The sequence below is a fragment of the Stegostoma tigrinum genome, chromosome 20 (genome assembly GCF_030684315.1).
Source record: "Stegostoma tigrinum isolate sSteTig4 chromosome 20, sSteTig4.hap1, whole genome shotgun sequence".
Classification (NCBI taxonomy): domain Eukaryota; kingdom Metazoa; phylum Chordata; class Chondrichthyes; order Orectolobiformes; family Stegostomatidae; genus Stegostoma; species Stegostoma tigrinum.
Window position 1 is genome coordinate 13,953,071 of NC_081373.1, and position 14,434 is coordinate 13,967,504.

At 40.5% G+C, this 14,434-nt stretch overlaps 1 protein-coding gene across 3 annotated transcripts in view; it reads right to left on the minus strand.

Annotated features, from left to right (window-relative positions):
• Positions 1-2,396: 2,396 nt before the first annotated feature.
• Positions 2,397-14,434, minus strand: part of prom2 (prominin 2) — a 74,729-nt gene continuing 62,691 nt past the window's right edge. For all 3 annotated transcript variants that reach the window (XM_048551420.2, XM_048551417.2, XM_048551418.2), the window contains 7 exons: positions 13,724-13,777; positions 12,092-12,172; positions 9,600-9,668; positions 8,787-8,876; positions 7,727-7,839; positions 6,496-6,519; positions 2,397-5,150 (listed from right to left, as the gene is read on the minus strand). In XM_048551420.2, coding sequence (XP_048407377.1) covers positions 5,132-5,150; positions 6,496-6,519; positions 7,727-7,839; positions 8,787-8,876; positions 9,600-9,668; positions 12,092-12,172; positions 13,724-13,777 — 450 coding nt within the window. In that variant the 3' untranslated portion in view covers positions 2,397-5,131. The remainder of the gene's footprint in view (positions 5,151-6,495; positions 6,520-7,726; positions 7,840-8,786; positions 8,877-9,599; positions 9,669-12,091; positions 12,173-13,723; positions 13,778-14,434) is intronic.

Sequence of the window (14,434 nt, forward strand, 5' to 3'; positions counted from 1 at the left end):
GCCTGTTCTGATGGGGATGTGAGGTGGCTGTTGGAGGTGGAGGAATGAGAGGACCGGCATGCACAGTGTATTGGTCTGAGGAGTGCTGTGCAGGAAGGTGTTGTGGGAGGTCAGAGTCTGGGGCTTGGCAGCTGACGGTAACTTTCCCTTCCTTATGCATTAATTGAACTTCTCTGACAGTGAATCCAGTTGTGAAGGGCCACATTCCTGCTGCTGACTGCACCTGCTACTTCCAGCTAGGCATGTTTGGGCTGAGAGTCTGGCTTCTTGCTCTTTTCACTGGGAAACAATACTTGTTTGGAGCCTCACAGAAGCCAAAGCATGGGAGGTGTCAAAGTGACAGGTGGGATAGGTATCCCGCATCATGCTTTTGTTTTGGTGCTTTCTGAAGCCTCTGGTGTAGTATAATTAGATAATACCGACCATGGTAATCAGTTTATTTGATTTGTTTGATTTATTGTTGTTACATATACTGAGATACAGTAAAAAGTATTGTTTCACATGCTGTACAGCAGATCGTACCATACTGAAATAACTGTGCAGAGGCTGGTACCCATCATCAAGTCACCTTTTATTTACATGTGCACAGGCATGACCAGCCAGCTCAAAGTCAGCCCCTAATGATTGAAAAAGCTGCAGGCCCTCAAGCAGTCAGAAGGATTACTCGTTGTTTTTCATCTGCCTCAATGTCATTTGCCTGGAAAAAAATATTGTATTCTTTCCACATACCAAGCCCAGTCTTCGACGGCAGGATCAAACAAGTCAAGCTTCCCAAATAAAGGCATGATGCCAAGAATGCTTACCCTAACTCAAAGACAACTGTTGTGAACTAATGTAATAAAATGTGAGGCTGGATGAACACAGCAGGCCAAGCAGCATCTCAGGAGCACAAAAGCTGACGTTTCGGGCCTAGACCCTTCATCAGAGAGCTCTCTGATGAAGGGTCTAGGCCCGAAACGTCAGCTTTTGTGCTCCTGAGATGCTGCTTGGCCTGCTGTGTTCATCCAGCCTCACATTTTATTATCTTGGAATCTCCAGCATCTGCAGTTCCCATTATCTCTGTTGTGAACTAATGTTCTTCACATACAAAATGCATCAGGGTAGCACAACAGAGTACAGAATGCAGCGTTACAACAACAGAGGTGTTAAGGTGCAGAAAGAGAGATCAGAATTAACATCTGAAAGGTCCATTCAAAAGTTTGATAGCAACAGGAAAGAAGCTGTTCTGGAATCTGTTTGTACGTGTATTCAAATTTTTACATCTTCTGCCCAATGGACGAGGAGTGGAAAAATGTAAACTGGGGTGGGAGGGTCTTTGATTATGCTGGTTGCTTTCCCAAGGCAGCAGAAAGTATAGATGGAGTCAATGGATGGAAGACTCGGTTGCATGATGGATTGGACTGTGTTCACGACTCTCTGTTATTTCTTGTGGTCTTGGGAAGAGCATGTGTCATACTGCACTGTGATCTATAAAAACAGTGGACTGCCACTAGGCATGATGATGTGAGACCAGATGGAAACAGAACTAAACTAATGGGGTTTCAGATATGTCCTTTCCTATCTTCTGTTGTGTCTTGTGTTATATTCAATAAACATTGTCGATGGTCACTTACCTGACCGTGGACTATCATCTTGTCAATAACCCTGACCCAATCTTACGTCATCAGGATCCAATCCAGAATGTGTTTATTCTGACTCCAGCCAGGATTCCTCCAGATAGGAATCCTTCTATCTTCAGGTTTGGGCTTTTAAGACACCACACACCATTACTGATCAGGCAAAACACGTAATTCTGCCCCTTGTGCCTCCCTCTTTGGCACTGATACTTACTAGGGGTGCGCTTTGATGGGCTCTGTCCAATCTGTCATTTCAGTGGCCATTCTTGATGATCAAGGCAGTGCCAGCAAGCTATTTGACTAAGCAAGGCATCACCGTCAAAGTATTCTCACTGGCATCCTGTTTCCAGGCATCTCTCAGCTAGAGCAATGCCACATTGTTGTGGAGAGGAAAATATGAGATGAATTTTCTCTGTCCTCACCCACAGTTTCTGCGGCCAATTACAAGTCAACCTCACTATTACTATACCACTTGTGATTGGTGAATTCAGTGACATCCCAAGGCGGGATTGACGTTATGAAGACAGAGAGAACGAGGGGCCTTTCCTGGAGACATTTGCGTCAGGAAATTTGTTTGCTCACTGAAACTGATTAATTCTAGACAGGTCATACAACATGACTGGTACTACCTCAGAAAATAACCCTATTATATAAATACTGGGAAAGAATTTGTAAAACACATTACCATGGCAATACCAATGCTTCGGTAAAAATAAAAGAAACAATCATGTTTTCAACTTAAATAAAATAGATATTTAGAAAAATTTAGATACATTTTTATTTTGTGTCATTGGTTTCAGATATTTTATTACATGAACTAAAATAACAAACAGTTTGTACTTACGTCACATATTTAGCAGAACAAAACATCCCAAACAGCTTCACAGAACCCCATTATCAAAAAAATTGGCAGCAACATTAGGACAGAAGGCCAAAAGCTTGATTAATTTTCAAAAGATCTTAAAGAGAGGGAGGAGAGGAGAGAGTGGTGAGAGAGATTTAAGAAGGGAATTGTCGCACTTGGCGGCTGAAATCACAGCCTCTGGATCAGAATAATTAAAATGAAGAGAAAACAGAGTCAACATTTGCAGCCCAGTGACGCTTCTTCAGAACAGATTGTAGGAAAGAAATGTTGATATTTATGCTGATGAAAGAGGGTTTGGGTGGGGCAGTGGGTGTTGGCGGTGGCAGGGATAAGGAGTGAGCGGATATGTGGAGACAGAGCTCAGAGAATGAAAGAGAAAAAAGGGTAGACAGACAAAGAGATTATTGATAGTAAACCAGGGAAAAAGAGAAACTAGATAGATATCAATGGGAGCTATGAGTAGTTGAAAATGGGTTGGCTGTACTGAAAGTGACGCATTTCATACAGGTCCTGGGATTATAGAGGTAGACACTAGACAAAGAAGAGATGTTCCTGCTCTAAAATTTTTAAATTTAAAGTTGAATCCTGAAGGTTGTAAGGTCCCCAAGCAGAAGATGATATGTTGTTCTTCCAGCTTGTGTTGAGTCTCGCTGGAGCACTGCAGCAGACCTGAGACTGAAATGTTGGCATGGCACACAGTAGTGTGTTGAAGTGGCATGTAACTGGAAGCAGAGAAACTGGGAGAATGATCTGGAATTCTTACACGAAGCAGGAGATGAGGACGTGTAGTCAAGGGGATGCAGAGGCATTTTTTCAGTTTCTCTGTCTCGGTCGCATATGTTCTGGTGATGTCACCTACTATGGGGGAGTGGGAAGGGGCCTCAGAAACTTCTTACCTCGACCAAGGATTCCTCACTACCGTGGTTGACAAGGCCCTAAGCCATGTCTGACCCAACTCCCACATTTCTGCCCTCATTCTTTCTCTCCCCTCCGCTAGCCACAATAGGGATTCCTGCTCCTCACATTCCACTCGATGATAAGCTGCCATTTCTGCCACCAGACACATATTCCCTCCCTTCCCTTGTCAGCATTCCACAGGAATATTTCTCTCTGTGACACCCTGGTCCACTCCTCCCGGAATCCAAAACTTCCCAATTCGCCGTGCCACTTTCCCAATCATAGAAGGTGCATCACATACCCATCTACCTCCTCCCGGCTCACTATCCAAAGTACCAGGCACTCCTTTTAGTTGAAGTATCGATTTACCTGTACTTCACTCGATACAGTTGATTACATTCACTGCTCACACTGTGGTCTCCTTTACATTGGGGAGACGAAACACAGACTGGATAACTGCTTTGCAGAACACCTATGTTCTGACAGCAAGAGTGAACCCAAGTTTCCAGTTGCCTGCCACTGAGGTAGTGCTAAGTGTTATCAGCATGCATGTGGGAGCTAATATTGTATTTTTGGATTATGTTGCTGGGGGCAACATAAAAGGAGGATAGATCCTTCACGGAGTGAAGTGCTACTGTTGTAGTAGATTATTTTAAGAAGTAATCTCTGGTGCCTCAAGATCAATGATCATTTCTTGAGTCAAAATTTGGGGGAGCTCAGGAACTTTGTTTTTGTTCCTGATTCACTGCATCAGCAATTCTTTCCGTTTTTATTGGGAGAGTCCAGCCCAGAAAAGATCAACCAGGGTTCATCAGATATCTGTGCATTGAATCACATAGACAATACATCACTCGAATTTCAAAGTGGTATGTTTTAGACCAACACCTTGTTTTTCACACATTTCAAAAATTGGCAGGTATCACCATACAATGGCACCTGGGAAGATAGGGGATCTTCTTTTCTGAAGCCTGCTCTTTGTTCCTTGACTAAACTCAATTCCTTCATCTATCTCGATGTGGTACGGTCTCACCCTCACATTCCATTCCAAATAAGGTGCTGGTTCAGCCACATTGCATGTTCAAAGAAACTTTGTCTGCTGTTTATGTAGTTTAACTAATTTTATTGACTCAAATAAATGAAAATCAATCTTAGATGCTTTGTATTATTATTGCTTATGAAGTTAACTAAAACATTATCTCATTCTAATTCTAGCTGCGACTTTATGTCAATTTACAGATTAATTCATGTCACACCCAAATTTCCCCTTAACATTGTTCTAGCAGGAAGAGATTGCAACTGCTTAGATCAGAACGGGGCCAAATGAGTGCAGTGCCATTCACTTGAGATGTTATAGCAGGATGACATGGTCAACTACATCAAGACCCGCAGAAGGATAAGGAGTGAAAAGTTATCTTTGTTGAATCACATAGGAACATTGTAATGTTGATAAGAGCTGCTTACGTACTACAGTGCAAGGGAACTCCAACTGGAAAAATTCAGACTTGTAGTTTCAGAAAGTGATATTTAGGGAACAAAGCACGGTCAAAACCTGTATTGTACATTTCTATAAAACTGCATTCAAACCACTTATGTTGGAATTTCAATTAAGTAGACATTGGCAATATTGAATTTCGTAGGGGCTCCACTAGTATCGTTCGTTGATCCATATTTTCCCACACATTGGATGGTCAGCAACAGCCGTAATCTTTAGTGTCTCAATAAAATCTCAAAGTCTGATTTCAGAAAGGCTGAATTATTTATGCAGTGGCCCCCTAAATCAGAAACAGAGATAATGTTACTTATTTATCTTCCTCTTTTTTTCAACCTTCCTGCCCAGAGGTTGTAACTTTTTTTCATTTAACGGATATCAGTATCCGTCCCAGGTAAAACACTTAGCAAGAAGCATATTCAAATCACTTCATGGTATGAGTAAAGTGATTATGAAGCTGTTAGATGGCGAGAAAACACATTCCATTGGTACATCTAGGGGTGGAGAGTGAAGAGATCAATTCTAATGGACAGCTGCTGGACCAACTAGAACCTGATTCCAGCTAAGAGAAAGAACTATCAGTATGGGAGTCTGCAAGCTAAGGTGGAACCGACAGAATTCCTCCCAATGGTGACCTCCTGAGAGCTTTGTCTCTTTCTCTTCCTTCAGAAGCAAACAGAAGTAGGCAGAGGATCTAGTTAAACGAACCAGCCTCCTATCTCCCGCCCCTTCCACCCCGACTCACCATAAAAGGGTTAAACTGATCAAAAATAGGGACTGAGCATAATCCTAAAATTAGAACTAGAACATCAGGAGTGAAATCAGATACAATCTTTCACAAAAATTGGGGTAGAAATCCGGGAACAGGGTGGGAATGGTCTTTTTTTATTCATTCACAATATGAGGACATCACTGGCTAGGCCAGCATTTATTGCTTATCCCTAATTGCCCAGAGGGCAGTTGAGAGCCAATTACATTGCTGTATGTCTGGAGTCACATGAAGGCCAAATGAGGTAAGGATGGCAGATCTCCTTCCCTAAAAGGACATTAGTAAACCAGATGGGTTTTTCTGATATTTGGCAATGGATTTATGGTCATCATTAGACTCTTAATTCAGAGTTTTATTCAAATTCCACCATCTGCCCTGGTGGGATTTAGTCCCCTATCCCAGGAACATTACCTGGGTCTTTGGATTAATGATACAGTGATAATACCACTAGGCCATTACCTCACCCTATGCTAAGAGTTTTGAAGACTAAGATTAATTGAAAAAAAACCAAAAGAACTGCGGAAGCTGCAAATCAGGAACAAAAACAAAGTTGCTGGAAAAGCCCAACAGGTCTGGCAGCATCGGTGGAGGAGATGTTCCACAGATGCTGCCAGACCTGCTATGATTAATTGATGTTCTTTCAGGGAAAAGGTATCACTGGGGCATGAAGCAAACCTGAGCAAATAGAATTCAATAAACCAGTTGAATGGCAGAACAGGATCAAAAGGGCTGAATAACCTTATCCATTCCTCCGTTCTGTCAAATTTTAGCCCCACCAGGTACAATAAAGTTGATAATGCTCAAGAATGTTCAAGGGCAGTCACAGCCTAGTATTCAATCAATGATCTGTTTTACTTACATTTCCATGTGACAGTCACCATTCCTGAAAGAACAGGGAAAATAAAAAAGTGAGTAGAGTACATGGCACACAGAACAATCAGATTCAATTCCCAGCCTGCCTGAGGTAAACTTGCATCCTGCCTCCTCACCTGGGGTTCTTTGATCTGACAGTACTGAGGGAATGTGGCCCTGTCAGCGGTGTCACCTGATAGCCACCCATATGACCACTGAAAGGCTACCTCCAGGACCCATTGGGCTATCTGATGTCAGGTATATCCTGGTGGAGTAGTACATGTTCCTCACAACTAATCAATATGGTGTTAGGGGATCTCCACCAGTAGGTGATGAGACGGTGAGGGAGAGCAACTGGAACAGCTGAATATACATTACCCAGGGGGAAATAAAAGGTCTCTTTGTTGGATGGAGGACTTATGGGAAAGGGGAGCAAATTAGCCAAGCAATTCTTAGCGCATTGTAATCCAGTGGCATTGTTCCATGTGCATACTGTAAATAGTTTCTTGTACAAACTTAACTTCTCTTCCTGTTTGTAATGATCTAATATGAGAACAGAGACACCCTGCTTCATGATCTTTGGACCTTCCATGTGTTCAAATCACATTTGCATTTCTGGCATAGTCGGCAGAAGTAAACAGCACAGGCATCAAGTCAGGGTGAATGAAACTGGAAAGCATCTGGCTGAAATGATTCAGATGGTGGAAGAATTCAAACTGAGTGGGTGACCATCTCCATTATTTAACCTCATCTGACCAGACACGCTGATATGGACCCACATTGACCTACCAGCCTAAAACACAAAGTTTGCTAGTGGTCTTGCTTTCACACCCAGGTCTTCAGAATTGAGAATTCTGTGACTGCAATAACAAGAAACTTTTTCACTCAGAGGTTGGAATTCTCCCAGAGAGTTGTGAATGATCAGGTATTAAATATATTTAAGACATGCTCAATAGATCGCTCTGACAGAATGAAGGAGTTTGAGACTAGAGATGGAAGGTAGAGTTGAGGTAGAAGATAAGCCATGTGCTTTCTGTATTGTGATGTAGGCTTGAGATGGTGAATGGCCTACTCCTGCTCTTACATTCTTATTATATCAGTGAGCATACTATGGAGAATCTTACTGAACCACCTCCTGCAAGAATACGTAATGGGCTATAGAGAGATTTAGGACACAGGGAAAGGTTTTGTATTAATGCAAGTTCTTTCTTTCTACCTACTGGAACATTTTTACTTACTCGAACACATCTGAAGTTGTCATGCGACGATAGAATTTGGCCAGCTTGACTGCAAAAATGATGCTTGGAACCAGGAATATGGTGCTCCAGCCCACACAAAACCAGAAAGCGTTCTATGAAAGACAGTTAGATATCGTTAGTCCTCAACTCCATATCAATTCTATTATTTACAGAAAATCTGTGAATTTTCTTTTGTTCCTCCTGAACTCAGCTGCAGAGCCGCTACTCGCATGTCAAATTCTCAACTGAACTCCCCGGCTTCAAAATCTGCACCACCATTTTCCACACCCAACACTCCCAGAATGAGTACAGTACAAGATTACATACAGAGTAAAGCTCCCTATACACTCCCCATCAAACACTCCCAAGGTGGGTACAGCATGGGTTAGGTATAGAGTAAAGCTCCCCATATATTGTCTCCATCAAACACTCTCAGGGCAAGGTCAACATAGGGCTACATAAGAGTAAAGTTCCATATACACAGCCCCATCAACAATTCCAAGATGTGTACAGCCTGGAGCTAGATAGAGCGAAGGTCCCTCTACACTCTCCCCATCAATCACTCCCAGGATAGGTACAGCACAGGGTTAGATACAAGATAAAATTCACTACACACTGTCCCCATCAAACATTCCCAGTACAAGTGGAGCACAATGATAGATACAGGGAAAGTGAGCATGGTATAATATGTCAAGACTGGTTCCAAATAAAGGCTTTTTGAATCTGTAACAAAAATAGAAATAGCTGGTCTGTACAGCATCTGTGGAGAGAAATCAGAGTTAACATTTTGGATGCAGTGACACTCACTGGGCCAGAAATTGTTGATTCTGCTTTCTCTCCTCAGATGCTGCCAGACCCGCTGAATTTCTACAGCAATTTTTGTTTTTCTTTTAGATTTCCAACATCCACAGTTCTTTGTTATATGTTTGGGTTTCTGTCTCTGTGCCTGAGATTTAAGATCATGTTGCTTCCAGGGAAACTGAGATCAATTCAGGCCTCAACTTTATCTTGCCCAATCCCCTTATCATGCCCCTTCCTTCTTTTTTCACTATTATATTACCAATGAATCCAAAAGGTATGAACATGCAATTATTGCTGCAGAATCCAGGACATCTGCTAGAGGTCTGCACTGAGCCATATTCTGTGTAATCTGTTAAAAAGAAATCCTCTGTGAAAGCAAGAATTTTTCAGAGTCTGTATCATTCTCAGTAACCAATCCTCTACAAGTAAAATTAACAGTGTAATGAATTTCACATAATTTCTAGGCAATTCTCTCCCAAACATCAATCACGCCATGTAACGTACTTCCAGACATTTATCTCACAGTGTCACCCACTCCCAGGCACACGTCATTTGGTATAGTTCACTCCCACACACCCATCACACTGTGTAACCCACCTTCAGGCATACATCACTAGGTGTAACTTACTCCCAGACACGCATTACTTGGTGTAATTCACTCCCAGACACCATCATTTAACATAACTCACACCCAAACACCCATCAAAACTGAAAGAATTGTGGATGCTGTAAATCAGAAACAAAAACAGAATTTGCTGAAAAATCTCAACAGATCTTCCAGCATCTGTGAAGAGAAATCAGAGTTAAAGTTCCGGGTCTGAGGAAGAGTCACTGGAGCCGAAATGTTAACTCTGTTTTCTCTTCAAAGATGCTGCCTTTCCAGCAACTTCTGTTTTTGTCCCAAACACCCAACACTAGGTGAAATTCATCTCAGTTTAATTCACAAGCATCCACATTCTTTCTTTCTCCCAGATTTCTACTGCCTCTTATCAGAGTACAGTTAGCTACGCAGTTCCAGTATGGTGTGCATTTCTGACATCAAAGATTTGTTTGATGATAGCTCGGGCCTTACCATTATCTTGGTCCAATTCACATAGTAGCTGAAATATTCAAGCTGACAATCCAGAAACATCTTGGATTCCTGTCATGATGAAAAGTATGGCAGCTGTGTATTGATTTTTGTTGATAAAAAAGAATATTTTAGCTTCTACTTGAAAAGAGATTAATTCATCAACCACTTCAGCCCAGGAGATGGTTAGTTGGAGACAGGAACTTGATTTGTCTTAAAATGTCCTGTTGTACTAAGGAAGTCACAATCTCGAGGTCATAGGATTAATAACTGCAGTAGTGCAGGTTTTAGAAGTCAGTGTATGGCTTGGGGGATCACTCCATCGCAATGCGTGACCATAAGATATGGGAGCAAAAGTACACTATTTGGCCCATCAAGTCTGCTCTGCCATTCAGTGAAGTCATAACTGATATGATAATCTCAACTCTGCTTTCTTGCCTTTACCTCATAATACTTGATTATTTTATTTATCTCAGCCTTAAACATATTTAACAATTCAACTTCAACAACCATCTACGCACAAGAAAAATCCATAGATCCACAATGCAGTTGTTTGCAGTTTTTCTCTATCTAGATAATGTTCAGCTCCTCTAAGTTTCCTGCCAAAGTGCATAATTTCACATTTTCCCACATCATATTCTATCTGACAGGTTTTGCTCAAATGTTTAACTTGTCTATATCCCTCTGCTGATAACTGTGTCTTCCTTGCCACTTAGCTTCCCATCTATTTAAGGTCATGCACAAACTTGGACTGTAGTACATTCGCTTTTCTCGTAAAAAGTTATTAAAATACATTTTAAACAATTGTGGCCGCAATACTGCTCTTTGTGGCACTCGGCCAGTTATAAGTTGCTATCCTGAAAATGCCCTCTTATCTGAATTCTGTCTTCTTTTACTCAGCCAATCATCTATCTATCTCTGCTAATATTATATCTGACACCATGGACCCTTGTTTTATTACACAGTCAAATGTATGCTACCTTTTCAAATATGTTCTAGAATTCCCAATATGTTACATTTACTATTTCTTGGTCATTTGTTGTTGATTTTTACAATTTTCCCAATTCCCTGGCTTACCACTAATCTTTGCCACATTGTATGTTTTAATTTCAATTTGGTGCTGTCATTAACATTCCTGGTTAATGATGGTCAGTTTATCCCCTTACAGAATGTTTCTTTCTCATTAGGATAGATCTTTGTTGTGCTGAGCATGTCAGGTAGAGCTGCAAATTCTCTACTTCAATGATTAAACATCCTTGAGCCAGGCTGTCCAGAAATCCTCCTGCTTTCCATGCTAAATTAACTCTACCAAGGCAGAACCCTAGTTCGCCTCACAATCTCCTGCCCAGGGAAGGCCAGAGTGGCCAAATCAGAATCTCAGGCTTGTACTAAAAGGTAGATTTTGGCCTTTATCACTCTACTCCCCGATGCCAGAGCTACATTTCGGGATATGTGTGCATAGGTGTTCAGTGAGTGTGATGTACTTCATTGAGACAATGACCTTAATGGGCTCACTTCCTAACTATCCAAAGCCATTCCACCAGCTACAAGTTGTGATAAATATCAATGTATCTAACCATGTCCCCCTTGACATTTAGCAACATTACCATCCCTAAATCTCCTATTATCAACATCCTGGCAGGTCACCATTGACCAACACCCCAATATTGTAATTAAACAGCAGGTCTGAAACTGGGAATTCTGCACTGAGTAACTCATCTCCTGACTCCCCAAAGCCTGTCCATCATCTTCAAGACATTTGAAAATATGTAGCAGTAAAGAAACAAGTCTTAATTAACATAGGGATGAAAATGTGCAGCAGGACGTTCTTCTGCTCTGGAGGCCAAAAGCTTCTATTTTGCTGCGCACGTATAATGCATTAGAACCAATCTGAATATCCCTTAAACAACAGGTCAGATTATCATTCCTGTAATCTGTCATTCGTTTACTGCCTTGTGCAGATGCACTGTTGTGAAATCTGGACTCGGGAAACTTAGGTATCTAGCATGTGTTAAAGATCCAGACAATTTTAAAAAAACTCCCAATGTGACGGTTGCTTCCCATTATTCAGACTCTTCTCTATGGAGCAGCAGGTTTGACAATGTTCAGTGTCCTCTGATAAACACGCTCAAACATTGAGATTAATGGTGCTCTGTCTCAACACTACCTCTTCACCTCTTGGCTCGAAGTGCAAACCAAAGAAACAAAGAACCTTCTCTCTGTAATGGAGGGATGCTGGATGGTGCAGTGAATCACAATATTTTCACACGTAAGTGTCAATCCAGCCACAAAGACAAACTCAAGAATTCCTGTTTACTTAAGAGCTTGTGTGGGAAGATCTTGTGTGAAGCCACTCTGTTTGACTATGCAATGGCCACATCATCCATTCACAAATATTTCAAATTAATTCAAACCTAATTTGCAGCATTTCATTGACACATATAATTGAACACATTTGTTCTGGAATCCTATACAAATCATTTTGTGATACTCACATTTTTAACAATGTCTGAGGCTTTTGTGCGAATCATAGTCTGTGCAGAATCTATCTTCAATAAGGTGATATTTACAATTACCTGAATTAACATGTCAAATTATAGTCAGTAAATGGAAAATAGTCACAGCATATAACACAATCAGTGCACAGGTATCTAACAAGAAATGCACACAAATCAATGCAGTTACATACAATAATTACTGTATAGGATAGTCATAATGCAGTCTACAAACAATATAGTAGATATTGTAGACCTTAAGTATGAATAAATAATGAAGTTTGTATACAAAACATTATGTACTTCCGCACACATGGACAATATATTATCAGAAAGTCAATGTATATACAATATACAATAACTTACATTTGTCACCTGTTTCAATTTGATAAAACTTTCAAGACACTTCACAGAGCATAATCAGATAATAATGGGCATAGGAACAATTAAGAGTTTAGTCCTGATCGCCTTCAATTCAAAATGCACAGTCCCAGTGTCCCTCTCAGGCTCTATGAATCTCTCCGGACAGAACACAATGGAAAATCAAAGTGATGTGAAGGAAGGACTATCCTAGCGCTAGTGAAAGTGTACTATGAAAGCCCGCTGTTAAAGCTTCAAGACCCTGCAGTATTTGTTATAATTATCTGAAAATAGGGTTTTGGTTGTTAAAAAGGAATGGAAAATTTACATTTATATATAACCTTTCATGACCAGTGGCCAACTCAAACAGTTTTAAAGCCAATGAAGTAATTATGAAATATAGTCACTACTGTAATATCCCAACAGTAATCGAGTAATCTCAAATGACTCAGAATTCTGCCATTTCTGACAATAAGGAAATGAATTTAATTATTCAATGCTCTAGTCAGATGATTACTTGCATGCTGTGTCCAGTTCAGATGGTTTGCCAGGGATTCCAACATTGGAGGCAGCGCAGAGAAGTGCTATGAGAAGTGATCCCTTGTCAAGCTCTGTGTTATGAGGACATACTGCAGAAAATTGAATTTTTCAGTCTTGAGTAATGTAGCCTGTCAGAGTATATATGTATATCATGCAAAAGATAAATTTGGGAAATTACTGCACACTGTCATATGGGAATGAGGAAAAAGAGGAAAACTTTGAAATTTTAATGAGGACATTTCTCATGATGTAAATATTGATCAATGCACAGAAGGATTTAGGATGCAAAAACCCTGGAGTCATTTAACAAGCCTATTAAAATGCCAGGAAATGTGGACTGTCTGGATTGGTGAATTAAGATGGGTTGAGATTTCCTTAAACGTTTTGTGATCAATGAACTTAACAATTTTGTCAGATTTAATGTATTCAGAAATGAAGCCTTGATTACCCATTTGATGATGCAGCTTCATGACTCAGCTGGCCATTTCTCTTTAATAGTTCAGGGGATGTAGATGTTGCTTGCCAAGTGAGCATGAATTGCCCATCCCTAATTACCTTTAAAAAAGGTCTTCAGATAATAGCTGAGCATCACAAAGAAACTTCAAGCAATACATTAACCCAACTTAGACAATTTGGCTAGTGGAGGGTGGGAAAGGCAGCAGCACTAAAGATAAAGAGTAAGGGAGAGTAGGAGCTCGATCAAAAACAAAACAGCTACAAAATATGGTTTACCTCAACATGTGAAGTGTTTCTCTGAAGATGTTCAATGTTTTCTTTCAACGTTTCCTATTAAACCAGACACCAAACACAGTCAACAAAACCCATCACATCATCATTCATTTTCTAACATACCAGACCAAATTTTTACCCTTTTTTTTAAACTGAGTTTTCCATCATCCAAAGCACTGACTCAATATTGGAGTTGTTTCATATTCTCTTCAATATCTCCTCCTTATGTCTGCTCTTCAGGTGTAAATCTAGACAGTGAAAGGGTATGAGGTTGCGGAAAGTCCAATATCCATAAACATGTTCAATTTAGCAGGGGTTACTTGATAATGATCCACAGGAATTTGATCTTTGACTGACCTCCCACTCCCTAAACCATAGGAACACAGGAATTACTGCATGAAAGAAAGTCTAAGGCTTATCTGGTTCACAGTCCATCATTCCAACAGACAGTAATGGAATTATTCAAAACAAGCGAGCAACCTATAACAAACCCAGACTGAGGTGAGGAAAAACCCCAAGTCGCTAAGAGATTTGGGAGCTAGAGATCCAATATTAAGTATTCCTCCAAATTTTGTTACACCCACCACACATCATATCTCAAAGTCTTTGGATTCTGAAAATCTAACATGCAATTTTATGAAAGCAATCTAATTTACATCTGAATCAATTAATTTTATCTGCTTACATTGCCTCAGTCAAGAGCCAGATCTGTAG